The 13,045-nt window shown below is 41.8% G+C and overlaps 1 protein-coding gene across 1 annotated transcript in view; it reads right to left on the reverse strand.

Moving 5' to 3' along the window:
- Positions 1–377: 377 nt before the first annotated feature.
- POU2F3 (POU class 2 homeobox 3) overlaps positions 378–13,045 on the reverse strand; it is an 83,966-nt gene continuing 71,298 nt past the window's right edge. The window contains 8 exon segments of the mRNA XM_060787680.2: positions 378–1,276; positions 2,622–2,754; positions 3,246–3,312; positions 4,365–4,526; positions 4,881–5,017; positions 8,300–8,441; positions 8,570–8,755; positions 11,054–11,136. Coding sequence (XP_060643663.2) covers positions 1,237–1,276; positions 2,622–2,754; positions 3,246–3,312; positions 4,365–4,526; positions 4,881–5,017; positions 8,300–8,441; positions 8,570–8,755; positions 11,054–11,136 — 950 coding nt within the window. The 3' untranslated portion in view covers positions 378–1,236.

Below are 13,045 nucleotides of genomic sequence, written 5' to 3' on the forward strand. Positions count from 1 at the left end.
CGGTACTGTTGAATCAATGCACTGTTGAATCAACGGCACTGTTGAATCAACACAATTTGATGCCACTTTAATTCCCATGACTCAATGCTATGTAGTAGTTGGGTGAGACACTCATATTCTTTGGCAGAGAAAGCTAAAGACCTTGTAAAACTACAGCTCCCATGCTGTGGTAGCTGAACATTTTATTCAATTTGCTATGCCTAAGTATTGAAGCATACTTTCTCATCAAGGAGAACAGGTATAAATACTATTTCCATTCCTGCTGCACCACGGAATAGTATTGTCCAACATGGCCAAAGTGGATTGACTGGAAGTCCTGAACACCCAAAACAAATGAAAAGGCCCTGGGTTATATCAATTTTTTTTAAAAAAAATATCTCACCTCCCAAATATAAGAAAATATAAATATCGGTGTGCTGTTAAGTTGGGTTGATGGCTTTCATGGGTTTGAGATCACTGAATAGACCCTGCATCATTTAGATGGAGATCAACTTCATGTTTGTCTTGATCTCCAGAAACTACAGGAATTGAGCAGAGGTGGTCAATGGTTTCCCTGATTCCGGTAAGGATCAGCCCTTGGACATCTTTTAAAATCTGCACTAAAACCCATAGTGGATTGACTGACCTTTTGATTTAGAGGCCACTAGCGGCTGCCGGGCATCACCTTGAAGTTCTTTGAGATGAATCCACACCACTCCAAAGAGCCAACAGTTTGAGTAGGTGATGTTGGATGGCATCTCTTCCAAAGCACCACCTGCAGAACACTGAGATACCCACCCAGGTTTTAAACCTTGAGTGAAACCAACGTGGCAACCTTGGCTCAGTTTTAGGGGATGCTCCAGAGTGGCCCTGTGCAGTTTGATCTGCCAATAGATACGTCTCCACAGGAAAGCCATTAAAAACTAAAGAGGAAAAGAAGATAGTAAGCCCAACCTATTAAATATGGTCAGTTGCAACATTTTAGGAAATCTCTCTCCTAAAGGAGAAATGCCTGAGACTGTGGACAAGAACATATATGGCCATCACAGGTTGGGATCCATCTCAGTTCCAGTCTCTTTGACAATCCAGCTTGCACCAGTTGAGACTCGTTGCTTCTTGAAGGCACTTGTGCTGCCATGTTGAACCTTCACCTGAGTCACTGTCTCCAGCAAAGTGTGTCCATAGGAAGAAGTTAAGGCTCACTTTGTACACAGAGGAGAGAAAGATGGGTGCCATTGCTCTTTGGAAGATGGAGCTTCAATGGAGGTAGGTAGGCTGGTTCCATCGGTACCATGATCTGTTCACAAGAAGGAAAAAAGACACATCATGTTTGTGCATTGGTTATCCTGGAGTAAGGACTCCTCAGAAAAAGAATTGGCCTTGATCCTAAGTCAATATTGTATAGCATAAATCTCCAGATTAGAGGTAATCTTTCCTTGTGTACCTTTGTGCTAAATGGGAGTTATGCACAAACAAATGTAAAGCCAAATGTGTAGCCAAGGGTGCAATGGCACAATTCAAGCTCTGGTCCAATGTGCACCATATATATTCACCTCAAGTTTACAGATGGATGTAGATGGTGCACATTGGACCAAATGTCCAATGGCTACTGTAACAAACTTTGCCAAGACATTTACATGGAATTTCATTAGTGACTGCAATGGATGGTCAAAATGGGTTTGACATTGGGATCTATAAATGGATCTCATGCAGTCAACACACCTACAGTACAATAGATAGGAAACTGCAATCATAGAATCATAGTATAATAGAGTTGGGAGAGACCAAATGGGCCATCTAGTCCAACTCGCTGCCATGCTGGAAAATCAAAATATCCCTGACAGATGTCCAGTTAGCCTCCAAAGAAGGAGCTTCCACTGGACTCCAAGGCAGAAAGTTCCACTGTTGAACAGCTCATATGGTCAGGAAAAGCTTACAAATGTTCAGGTGGAATTTCCTTTCCTGTAATCTGAATCAATTTCTTCAAGTTCTAGTTTCAAGGGCAGCAGAAAACAAGCCTGCTCCCTCTTCCTTAGGACACCCTTTCACATATTTATACATAGCTATCATGTTTCCTCTCAACCTTCTCTTCTGCAGGATAAACAGACCCAGTACCATAGGCTATCCTTCAGAGGAAGGAATTGGCAAAATCATATCTGAGTATCACTTGCCTAGGAAAACCCCATGAAAGTCATGGGGCACTGTAAGTCAACCAGATACTCCAAGACACATGCACACACACACACAATCATGTTTCTAGATACAATTATTGAAACTTAACAGCCATTGTTACAAATACATAACCAGGCACTGTGCACTCATAATTGCTTTGTATCTATGCTTCCTTAATACTATAGGGTAGTGGTTGTCAACCACTGGTCTTCCAAATGCTTCGGACCTCAACTTCCAGAATCCCTGACAGTTGGACAATCCAGATGTCCAACTGTCAATATGTCTTTTCAATATGTCTCAAACCTAGGCAAGAACAGTTTTCTAGGAGTAGGGATTTGGCATAGCAAAAAGGACCAAGAGAGTTGGGTTTTTGCTCATTCTGTGCCATATCTGTCTCTGTTGGGTCCTGGAGGATGGCAATGGAGTAGTAGTTTTAAAAAAAGACAAGATTTCCAAGGAAATGGCATTACCCAGAAGAATTGAAGCTGGATGAATTGATGGCTGCTTTGGAGTTGTTGTGGGACATGCCGGGGCTATTGGAGTGCAGCCCTGTGCCTGGAGACTGGGGCCGGCTGGAGCTGCCCGGAGAGCAGGAAGATGTAACTGCACAGTGGAAAGAAGGAAAGACAAATATTTCAAAAATATGAAAATAGTTTTAATAAACTATTAAAATACCACTTTTGTTCCTAAAAGTGCACTTGTTCCTTGTTTTGTCACTAGAATTTGAGCATTTGGCATTCCAAAATCCAAATATGTCAACATTGGTAGCTGAGAGAATTGCACCTTGGCTTTCTGATAGTAGGTAATATCCAAACTTTATTTCATGTACAGAATTGTTCAAAATATGATGTAAAGCTACTGTCAGCTACATATTGTGCATTTAGACCTGAGTCCCACCTCCAAGATCTCTCATTATGTATGCATACATAAATGTACAGATACTCTCAATTTAAAGAAAAAATGAATCTAAAACACTTCTTGTCCCAAATATTTTGGATAAGGGATATTCAACCTGTATCATAGCCTGTTGTAGTGGCTTGAGCATTGGACTATGACTCTGAGGAACACATTTTGACTCTCCTAGCAAAACTTACCCGTACCATGCATAGTGCTGTGGACAGGTGTAACAGAGAGTGGACCCAAAGATCCTGAGGTAGAAACCTGGAAGAAGGGGAAAAATAAGTTAGGTTCATTCTTGAAAGGAGAGGTTTTGTACAATGGAAGTGACATGGTTGGCATTAGATTGGACAGTGCTAGGAGCACTTCTTGTGGAAGGATTCTTGCTGCTAGTCGGCATCATTTCCCCCTCATTCTTTACTCTATGTGTTGACTAGCCTTCATGTCACTTGTTGACTTATGGCAACTCTATGAATTATGAAGAATACTGAATTTAGGTCCTGTTCTTTAGTAGTTAGCTGGATCCAATTGGGAGCCAGGAGGCACTGCTTTGCAAAAGGAGAGCAGCAGAGTCACTAGGGGGTGCTCTTCTAGTTGATCCAGGACTGATGAGTCAGGAGAAAGGTTCTCTCACCACCAACTCAGCCGTTACATGGACTCAGAAGAGGCAAATGTATTACCCCTGCAGTAAGCATGTTGGGCAATTACTTCATATTTTGTGCAGTGATACTTTTAGTCACAGAATATCACCATCATCCGCACCACCACCACCATCTCCTGACAACTTTGGATGAAAGACTAGCTAGCTCACTAACTCTTTCAACAGTCCTGGAAGACAAGTTGGTGGCATTATCTCCATATTACAGAAAGAAGATAACACAGGCAGAGAGAAATAAAAGCTTATCTATGATGTGGTGGGTATGCCCATAAGGCTTTAACTGTGGGAGTTTTGGCTCCTATGGAAATCCAGAAGGTCATAGTTGCACTAGTGAAGTTACCACTGGGAGATCAGAAACGACATCTCATTCTGCTATTTTGGCTACACGTGTAAGCTTTTATTGACACAGAAAATGGATAGCATTCCTTGGTTAGACCCAACTAGAGAAAACAAATTGAATCAACTTTTGAATTGGCACTCAAAGGTTGTCAATAGTTCTATTCTAATTGAGCCTAACAATACACCAACATGGACTTTTCCAGGAGGTTCTGGTTGTTTTGGACAGCACCTGGACTTTTGAGAGGTCTGTGAATGTTCCAAACGAATCCCCTAAGAAACACATGAAGCCCTCAGAGGTACCTGAATGAGCAGCTCTTACCAGTCTGGAGTTGTAGAGGGGGGATTTGATGGGAGAGGGCATTGGGCAGCTGATGCGCTTCTCTTTCTGACGTCGGTTGCAGAACCAAACCCGGACCACCTCCTTTTCCATGGACAACTGTTCTGCAATCATGGAGATCTCCTCTGAGCTGGGCTTGGGGTTCTGCCAAGAGGAAGACCAAGGCAAGCAAAATGAATGCAACCCAATGGTCAACTTTGCTTAGAGATTGGTCCTTATCAGGTGACATGTGGCAATAAACCTAGGCATTGCAACCTATTGGAAAATTACTCATCAATGAATAAGACAATTCCATATTTTTAGAAATTATTTGGATGTGAGATACATTGCTTGGAGAGAGAAACCATTGAGTAGGGACCAAAGATGACTATTTTGGTGCCTACAAAAACAACTAATTCAGTCACTTCCCTTTCCATTGTCAAGGCCAGGGTATCCCATTATAATCTCATATAATACTGGACTCATTGACTCTACATGCTGGCAGCTTGTTTTCCTTACATCTTGGAAGCGTTTCTCCAAGGTGGAACGGATGTTGGTCTCGATGCTGGTCCGTTTTTTCCTCTTGCGCCCAAACATCTCATTCACGGCTGGGTAGTTGGCAGGGCTGCTGACAGAAGAATCCAAGGGGGAATTTTCTATGAAGTGGGAAAAAAAGAGACAGTCAGAAAAGGAAGAAGAATTGAAGATAGATAGATAGATAGATAGATAGATAGATAGATAGATAGATAGATAGATAGATAGATAGATATGGGAGACACAGTGCTATTGGTTAGGAGACTGCACCTGGAGACATTTTAATTTGACTCAAAGGAAACAAGTCTGGAAGCCATCAAGTCTGGAAACCTATCACCTCAAAAGATTCAATATTTAACTCCTAAAGTAAAGCCTCCACCAGCTTCCATTTCACTCTGTAGCAGTTGGTGGATGTGTTTGAAGCCAAGGGAGAACGGATGAAGCCAAACAAGTTGGATTATATGAATTCATCTCAAATTGTAACATTTCCCCAAAAAATCTGAACAGTTTTAGAAAGGGGTTCCCTAAAGGTAGGGGGTTCAAAAACTACTGAACAGCCAAATGAGCTTTCCCTTTGCTCTTTCAATAGTTGTAATGGAATATTCCAGTGGAAGGATACAACAGAAAGAAAATGGGTTAAGATCAACAATTTGCTGTGCCAATCTTTTCCATCCACACTCAGTTTTCCTTTGCCTAATCTCAAATTAAGAGCCCCCAGTGGCTCAATGGGTTAAACCAGTGGTTCCCAACCTTTTTTTGACCAGAGACCACTTGAATAGGGACCACTTTGACCAGGGATCACTCTCCAACATGCTGGTCGCTTCTAAAACACAGACATGCGCCTTTCATCTCAAGAACAGAGAAGCATCCTGAGCTCTGAAGATCACCTGGGAAGGAATCCCCCTGGAGCATTGCAGCGCACCCAAATACCTGGGAGTTACTCTGGACCATGCTCTTACCTACAAGAAGCACTGCCTGAACATCAAGCAAAAAGTGGGTGCTAGAAACAATATTATATGAAAGCTGACTGGCACAACCCAGGGATCACAACCAGATACAGTGAAGACATCTGCCCTTGCGCTGTGCTACTCTGCTGCTGAGTATGCATGCCCAGTGTGGAACACATCTCACCACGCTAAAACAGTGGATGTGGCTCTTAATGAGACATGCTGCATTATCACGGGGTGTCTGCGCCCTACACCACTGGAGAAATTACACTGCTTAGCCGGCATTGGACCACCTGACATCCGCCGGGAAGTAGCAGCCAATAGTGAAAGGACTAAGGCAGAGACATCTCCAGCTCATCCCCTGTTTGGGTATCAGCCAGCACGTCAACGACTTAAATCTAGAAATAGTTTTCTAAGATCTACAGAGATACTCGCTGGAACACCCCAGCAAGCGAGAGTCCAAAAGTGGCAGGCTCAAATCCAGCACCTCAACCAATGGCTGATACCAAATGAGAGACTCCCCCCTGGGCATACAGAAGACTGGGCGACTTGGAAGGCGCTGAACAGACTGCATTCTGGCACCACGAGATGCAGAGCCAATCTTAAGAAATGGGGCCACAAAGTGGAATCCTCGGCATGCGAGTGGGGAGAAGAACAAACCACTGACCACCTGCTGCAATGCAACCTGAGCCCTGCCACATGCACAATGGAGGACCTTCTTGCAGCAACACCAGAGGCACTCCAAGTGGACAGATACTGGTCAAAGGACATTTAATCAACTACCAAACTCACAAGTTATGTATTTTTCTGTCTGTTTGCTTTGTTCTGTTAGAAATGTAATATATAATGGACTGGTTGCTCTGACACGACAAATAATACTCTCCAACATTAGTATAAAAAGGGTTATGAATACATTTTTGGTCAACTTTAGATTTGGTTTGATTATTTGGGGTGCTGATTCAGAAAATTGCATTGGACAGACCACATCACCTCTTGTTTCTGATACATCCAGTAGTCGCCATTTGCTCGCCCACAGAAAACCACATTTAATAGTAACAGTATTAAATCATGGGTAGTCAACCTCTCCCTTCTTGACATCTCTAATTCCTCGGCACTATAAGAGGATTTCGTGAAACCAGTCGCTCTCATTGTTGCATGGTTTTGAGGCAATGGTGTAGTAATGGTGAGGCCACAGACTATATTTTCGTTCTTGCGGAATAACGGTGGTCCATGGACCACAGGTTGGAAACCACTAGGTTAAACTGCTGACTGGAAGGTCAGTGGTTTGAATCCGGGGTGCAGGATGAGCTCCCATCTGTCACTTCCATCTTCTTATGCGGGGACATGAGAGAAGCCTCTCACAGGATGGTAAAATATCTGGACATCCCTGGGCAACGTCCTTGCAGATGGCCAATTCTCTCACACCAGAAGTGACTTGCAATTTATCAAGTCACTCCTGACATGAAAAAAACCCCCTCAAATTATGGTGTGCTTGAAAGCTGGTACAGTCCTCTAACATTATCTGGCTGTGGTAATAAAAAAAGAGATTTACTGGCCAAGTTTGTAATGATGAGAAGACTCTATTGCTCCCTAGTGGACACCTGATGGGGTACAATGCATTCAGTTTTTTTTTTTATCTCAGTGAGTTCTCCAAGAAACCACACATTTCAGTACCTTTGTTTTTGCTCCCTTAAAATTTAAAAACATTGTTTGGAAATGATATGTCCGTCTGTGGAGTTTTTCACAATGATTTCAATAAAATTATTTACAAGGAAAGCTTTTGATACATCTGTACAAAACATTTAATTGTACTCTCTGAATATTTGCAAGCATGTTTACTCAGATGTAAGTGAACAATGCTTTAAAGGTAAAGGTTTTCCCCTGACATTAAGTCCAGTTGTGCCTGACTCTGGGGTGTGGTGCTCATCTCTATTTTTAAGCCAAAAAGCCAGCATTGTTCGTAGACACCTGCAAGGTCATGTGGCCAGCATGACTACATGGAGAGCCATTACCTTCCCGCCGGAGCAGTACCTATTGATCTACTCACATTTGCATGTTTTCGAACTGCTAAGTTGACAGAAGCTGGGGCTGACAGCAGAAGCTTATGCCGCTCCTCAGATTCGAACCTGCGACCTTTCAGTCAACAAGTTTAGTAGCTCAGTGGTTTAACCCACTGCGCCACTGAGCAATGCTTTATATTGAATTATATTGAGTTGGATGTAAGATGTCTTGAGTCTCATTTGCAGAGGGTAAAAGCAGAGTATAAAATAATAATAATAATAATAATAATAATAATAATAATAATAATAATAATACCAGCATCTCTTCCAACAAATGTCTCAGTTCAAATACATTGAGCCACTGAGATGTCTGTATCATGTGCATCTATAAAAAGGGGGTGCGGAGAGAGAGACCCCTCCAAAGGACATCACTCTTTCTCCAAATCCATCATCCTACCTGCATCGCTGAGCCACTTTTCCAGCAGTGGCTTGAGTTTGCACATGTTTTTGAAGCTGAGGTTCAGGGCCTCGAAGCGGGAAATGGTTGTCTGGCTGAAGTCGTTTCCATACAGCTTTCCCATGGCAAGACCTACATCGCCCTAGGGAAGGCAGAAAGGGGTCAGGATCAGGAATCTGGGAGCAGAGCCCTACTATGTCTTGTAAGAGATATTTCACTGAACCCAGAAGTGAAAGGAAAGTGCCAAGACTGAAAGGAGACCCTGCTTACCTGAGTAAACCCAAGTTTTATTCGCCTTTGCTTGAACGTCTTGGCAAACTTTTCGAGCTCCTCAAGGTCATTGGCTTCATCGGTGGCCATGGAGGAGGGCAAGTGCTTGGCAACTTGTAAATGTTGAGGGACCTCCATGTGAGGTTCCAGTGAAGATGACCCAGGATGGCTGGGGCGTCCCACTGTCTGAATGGAAAAACACATCGAAACATCCATTGTATTCAGTACATTCAGAAGTTATTCTGCACAAAAAATGTATTTTTAGGTGGAAAACAGAGTGTTCTCTATTTCCATACAGAAGACAACATTTTTGTACAGTGGCTGCAAATTCCTGTGTAGAAAATACTGTTTTTCTGCACAAAAAAAAGTTTTACAAATTTCGCACAAAATAAGTCCCAGACTACAAACATTCTCAACAAATGAGGATTATTGTCATCTGGGTTTCTGAATGTCTGGCAAACATGGTTTTTGACTCTTTCCATATATTTTTATGATATCTTACTTAATCTAACCCTATGAACAGAATGGCTATAAGAATATCCCTGGAACAAATGATCATCTTTTGCCACCACCACTTCTTTCCATGAAAATATGAGACAGGATCTTGACAGTGAAATGTGGAAAGCCAAAAGAAATTTCAAACATAAGATATTAATGCCAGGTAATAAATTATTTGATGTGAATGCCTGGGCTCTTTTGAAAATATTGCAGAAAAATCCCAATTAGCATTTGGGCAGGACAAACATCCATGGCTATTCCCAAAGACTTTGAGATTCTGAAAGCAGAGGTGGAATTAGAGCCTGTTCCTGATCATAAGATTCCTCCAACTTCCGACTTCTGATGCAAATGATTCTCCAAAGTAATTCTTCCACTGCTATAATAATTGCTGACTATTTGATATCATGGGCTCCGTGACCTGTGTTCAATTTCAGTAGGTGGCACGTTTGTCTGGATTTGAGAAAGGGATTTAACATATGACAATAACCAGTAGCTGAGATGCAATGGGATTTCATAACTGATTTCATATTTAATACCTGGCAAGTGATAGGATTTTGTCTTGAGTAATAATGATAAGGATGTGCAGCAGTATCTAGTGGCCAGGATCCAAGCAGTCAGATAGTGAAGAGCAAGTTGTATCCACATCAGGGAATTATAGCAGTGTGACATTGTTTTAACTGCCATTCCTCGATGATATGGAATTTTGGATTGGTCGCTTTGTGTGTTATTTACCATTTCCTGGTGCCGCAACAAAGGACAATTCCCATGATTCCATAGAAAGGAGTTATGGCAGTTGAAGTGACATCAAACTGTTATCATATCACAGTGTGGATGGTCTCCAAGGGGGTATCTACACCCTACAGTTTGACAATGCTATGGACTCCTGGTAGATGCATTTGGTGAGGCAGCAGCATTATTGGATACCAATGGCTAGACTCACAGGATTCCATCACATTGCCAGTTAAGGTGGTGCCAAACTGTTATAGTTCTACAATGTGGATGGTCTCCAAGTCTTCACCGGTATACTTAGTGCTGATCTCCTTCTTCACAGCTTGTTCTCCAAGTCTATAACAATGAAGAAGAGGGTTCTTCATGCCTCTTTCTGCATCATCCTCCAGACACCAAACAGTCAGATAGCCTGATGTTAGTACATGATACCAACTAGATTCTAGCCTTCATTTACCAGCTGGCAAATTAAGCAAAAAACAACAAAAAAACAACAACAACAAAAAACCAATGGGATTTTGGCCTGCATCAATAGGAGTCTAGTGTCTAGGTCCAGGGAAGTCATGCTACCTGTCTATTCTGCCTTGCTTAGACCACACCTGGAATATTGTGTCAAATTCTGGGCACCACAATTGAAGAGAGATAAGCTGGAAAGTGGAAAGGGCAGAGAAAGTGGACAAGCTGGAAAGTGTCCAGAGGAGGGTGATTAAAAGGATCAAGGGTCTGGAGAACAAGCCCTATGAGGAGCGGCTTAAAGAGCTGGGCATGTTTAGCCTGAAGAAGAGAAGGCTGAGAGGAGACATGATAGCCATGTATAAATATGTGAGAGGAAGTCACAGGGAGGAGGGAGCAAGCTTGTTTTCTGCTACCTGGAGACTAGGACGCAATGGGACAATGGCTTCAAACTACAAGAAAGGAGATTCCATCTGAACATTAGGAAGAACTTCCTAACTGTGAGAGCCGTTCAGCAGTGGAACTCTCTGCCCCAGAATGTGGTGAAGGCTCCTTCTTTGGAAGCTTTTAAACAGAAGCTGGATGGCCATCTGTCGGGGGTGCTTTGAATGCAATTTTCCTGCTTCTTGGCAGAATGGAGTTGGACTGGATGGCCCATGAGGTCTCTTCCAACTCTATGATTCTATGATGGGCTTTTTGGGTACATTGAAATCCTTTTGTCTTTTGACATGTCCAAGATTCTAATGACAGTTCTGACTGTTTCAGAATTTCACTCAGAGGGGTTCAACCAAACCAACCTAGACTTACCTGAGATGTTAAGCTGTGTCCATGCTGAGGAAGGAGGAGACCGCTCTGCTGCTGGGGGAAGGAGAGAAGATTTGATGGCAGGGCTGTGAAAAGAAAGACAGAAAGAGAGAAGGGGTGATGATGGTGTTGGCGAGGATGATGGTGATAAAGAAGAAGAGAAAGAAGAATTTATTTATTTAACTATATAAATAAAAATGTAATGTTCGTTCGTGGGATTAACATAACTCAAAAATCACTGGACGAATTGACATGAAATTTGGACACAATACACCTAACAGTCCAACGAGTGTCCATCATCCATAAACACACACGTACACACACACACTAAACCCAAGCAGAACAGACTTTAAACCCTACAAAAATACACCATATATACATATACAGATACACTCATATACATATGCACATGCACACAGTCATACACACACGTATATATATGCACAAATACACGCAAATGTACACATATTTATTTATTTAAATTATTTGTATACTGCTTTTCTCACCCTGAGGGGGACTCAGAGCGGTTTACACATAAGTAATGGCAAAATTCAATGCCAGTACAAACAATTACCATTATACATTACAATTAGACATTAATCAAATTAAAATACATCAATAAGCTATAAAACAATAATTAAAACAATAAAACAATCTTGTCTGTCGAATCACCATTCCAGTCATTGCCTTTCCGAAATGCTGTATACATTTACTTCTACTGCCCGAACGCCTGGTCCCAAAACCATGGTTTTAATTTTTTTTATATACATATTCACATGTACATATGCATGCACACACAGCAAAATCCAGTATATTGATCTGGTTTGCTGTGACATACTATGTTTTTGTGTCAATAAAATAATAATAATAATAATAATAATCATAATAATAATAAAAACTTTATTTCTGTACCGTCCTTTCTCCCCAAGGGGATCCAGGATAGTTTACACATAAGAAGAAAATAGAGCACAATAACAATCACAAAAATCACAAGACAAACACTTCCCGAATAGTTTCGAATGATGCACACAGATCCAAGTAAGGTGGCCTTTTGCAGTTGACAGATCATGATTTTGTCAATGTTTATTATTTACAAATGCCAGCTGAGATCTTTTGGCACACTACCCAGTGTGCCGACTACCACTGGGGCCACCTGTACTGGTTTATGCCAGAGCCTTTGCAGTTCGATTTTGAGGTTTTGATAACGGCTGAGTTTTTCCTGTTGTTTTTCCTCAATGTGACTGTCACCCAGTATGGCAACATCAATAATCCAAACTTTTTTTCTTTTCCACAATCGTGATATCTGGTTTATTGTTTTCCAAAACTTTATCAGTCTGGATTTGAAAGTTCCACAGTATTTTTGTGTGTTCATCTTCTACTACCTTTACAGGTTTATGATCCCACCAGTTCTTTACTACTGGCAGGTGGTACTTGTGACATGAGTTCCAATGAATCATTTTCACCATAGAGTTGTGCCTCTGTTTGTAGTCTGTCTGTGCGATTTTCTTGCAGCAGCTGAGGATATGATCAATGTTTTCATCAGCTTCCTTGCACAGTCTGTATTTTGGGTAATCAGCTGATTTTTCAATCCTATTATTATTATTATTATTATTATTATTATTATTATTATTGAGCCCCCGGTGGCGCAGTGGGTTAAACCCCTGTGCCGGCAGGACTGAAGACCAACAGGTTGCACGTTCAAATCCGGGGAGAGGCGGATGAGCTCCTTCTATCAGCTCCAGCTCCTCATGCGGGGACATGAGAGAAGCCTCCCACAAGGATGATAAAAACATCAAATCATCCAGGCGTCCCCTGGGCAATGTCCTTGCAGATGGCCAATTCTCTCACACCAGAAGCGACTTGCAGTTTCTCAGGTTGCTCCTGATACGACCAATAATAATAATAATAATAATAATAATAATAATAATAATAATTCTAAAACCCATTGACCACATTAGTTGCAAGCATTGCAAGTTGTAACCTCACCAAATTGGG

This window comes from Anolis sagrei, chromosome 7 (genome assembly GCF_037176765.1).
Source record: "Anolis sagrei isolate rAnoSag1 chromosome 7, rAnoSag1.mat, whole genome shotgun sequence".
NCBI lineage: Eukaryota > Metazoa > Chordata > Lepidosauria > Squamata > Dactyloidae > Anolis > Anolis sagrei.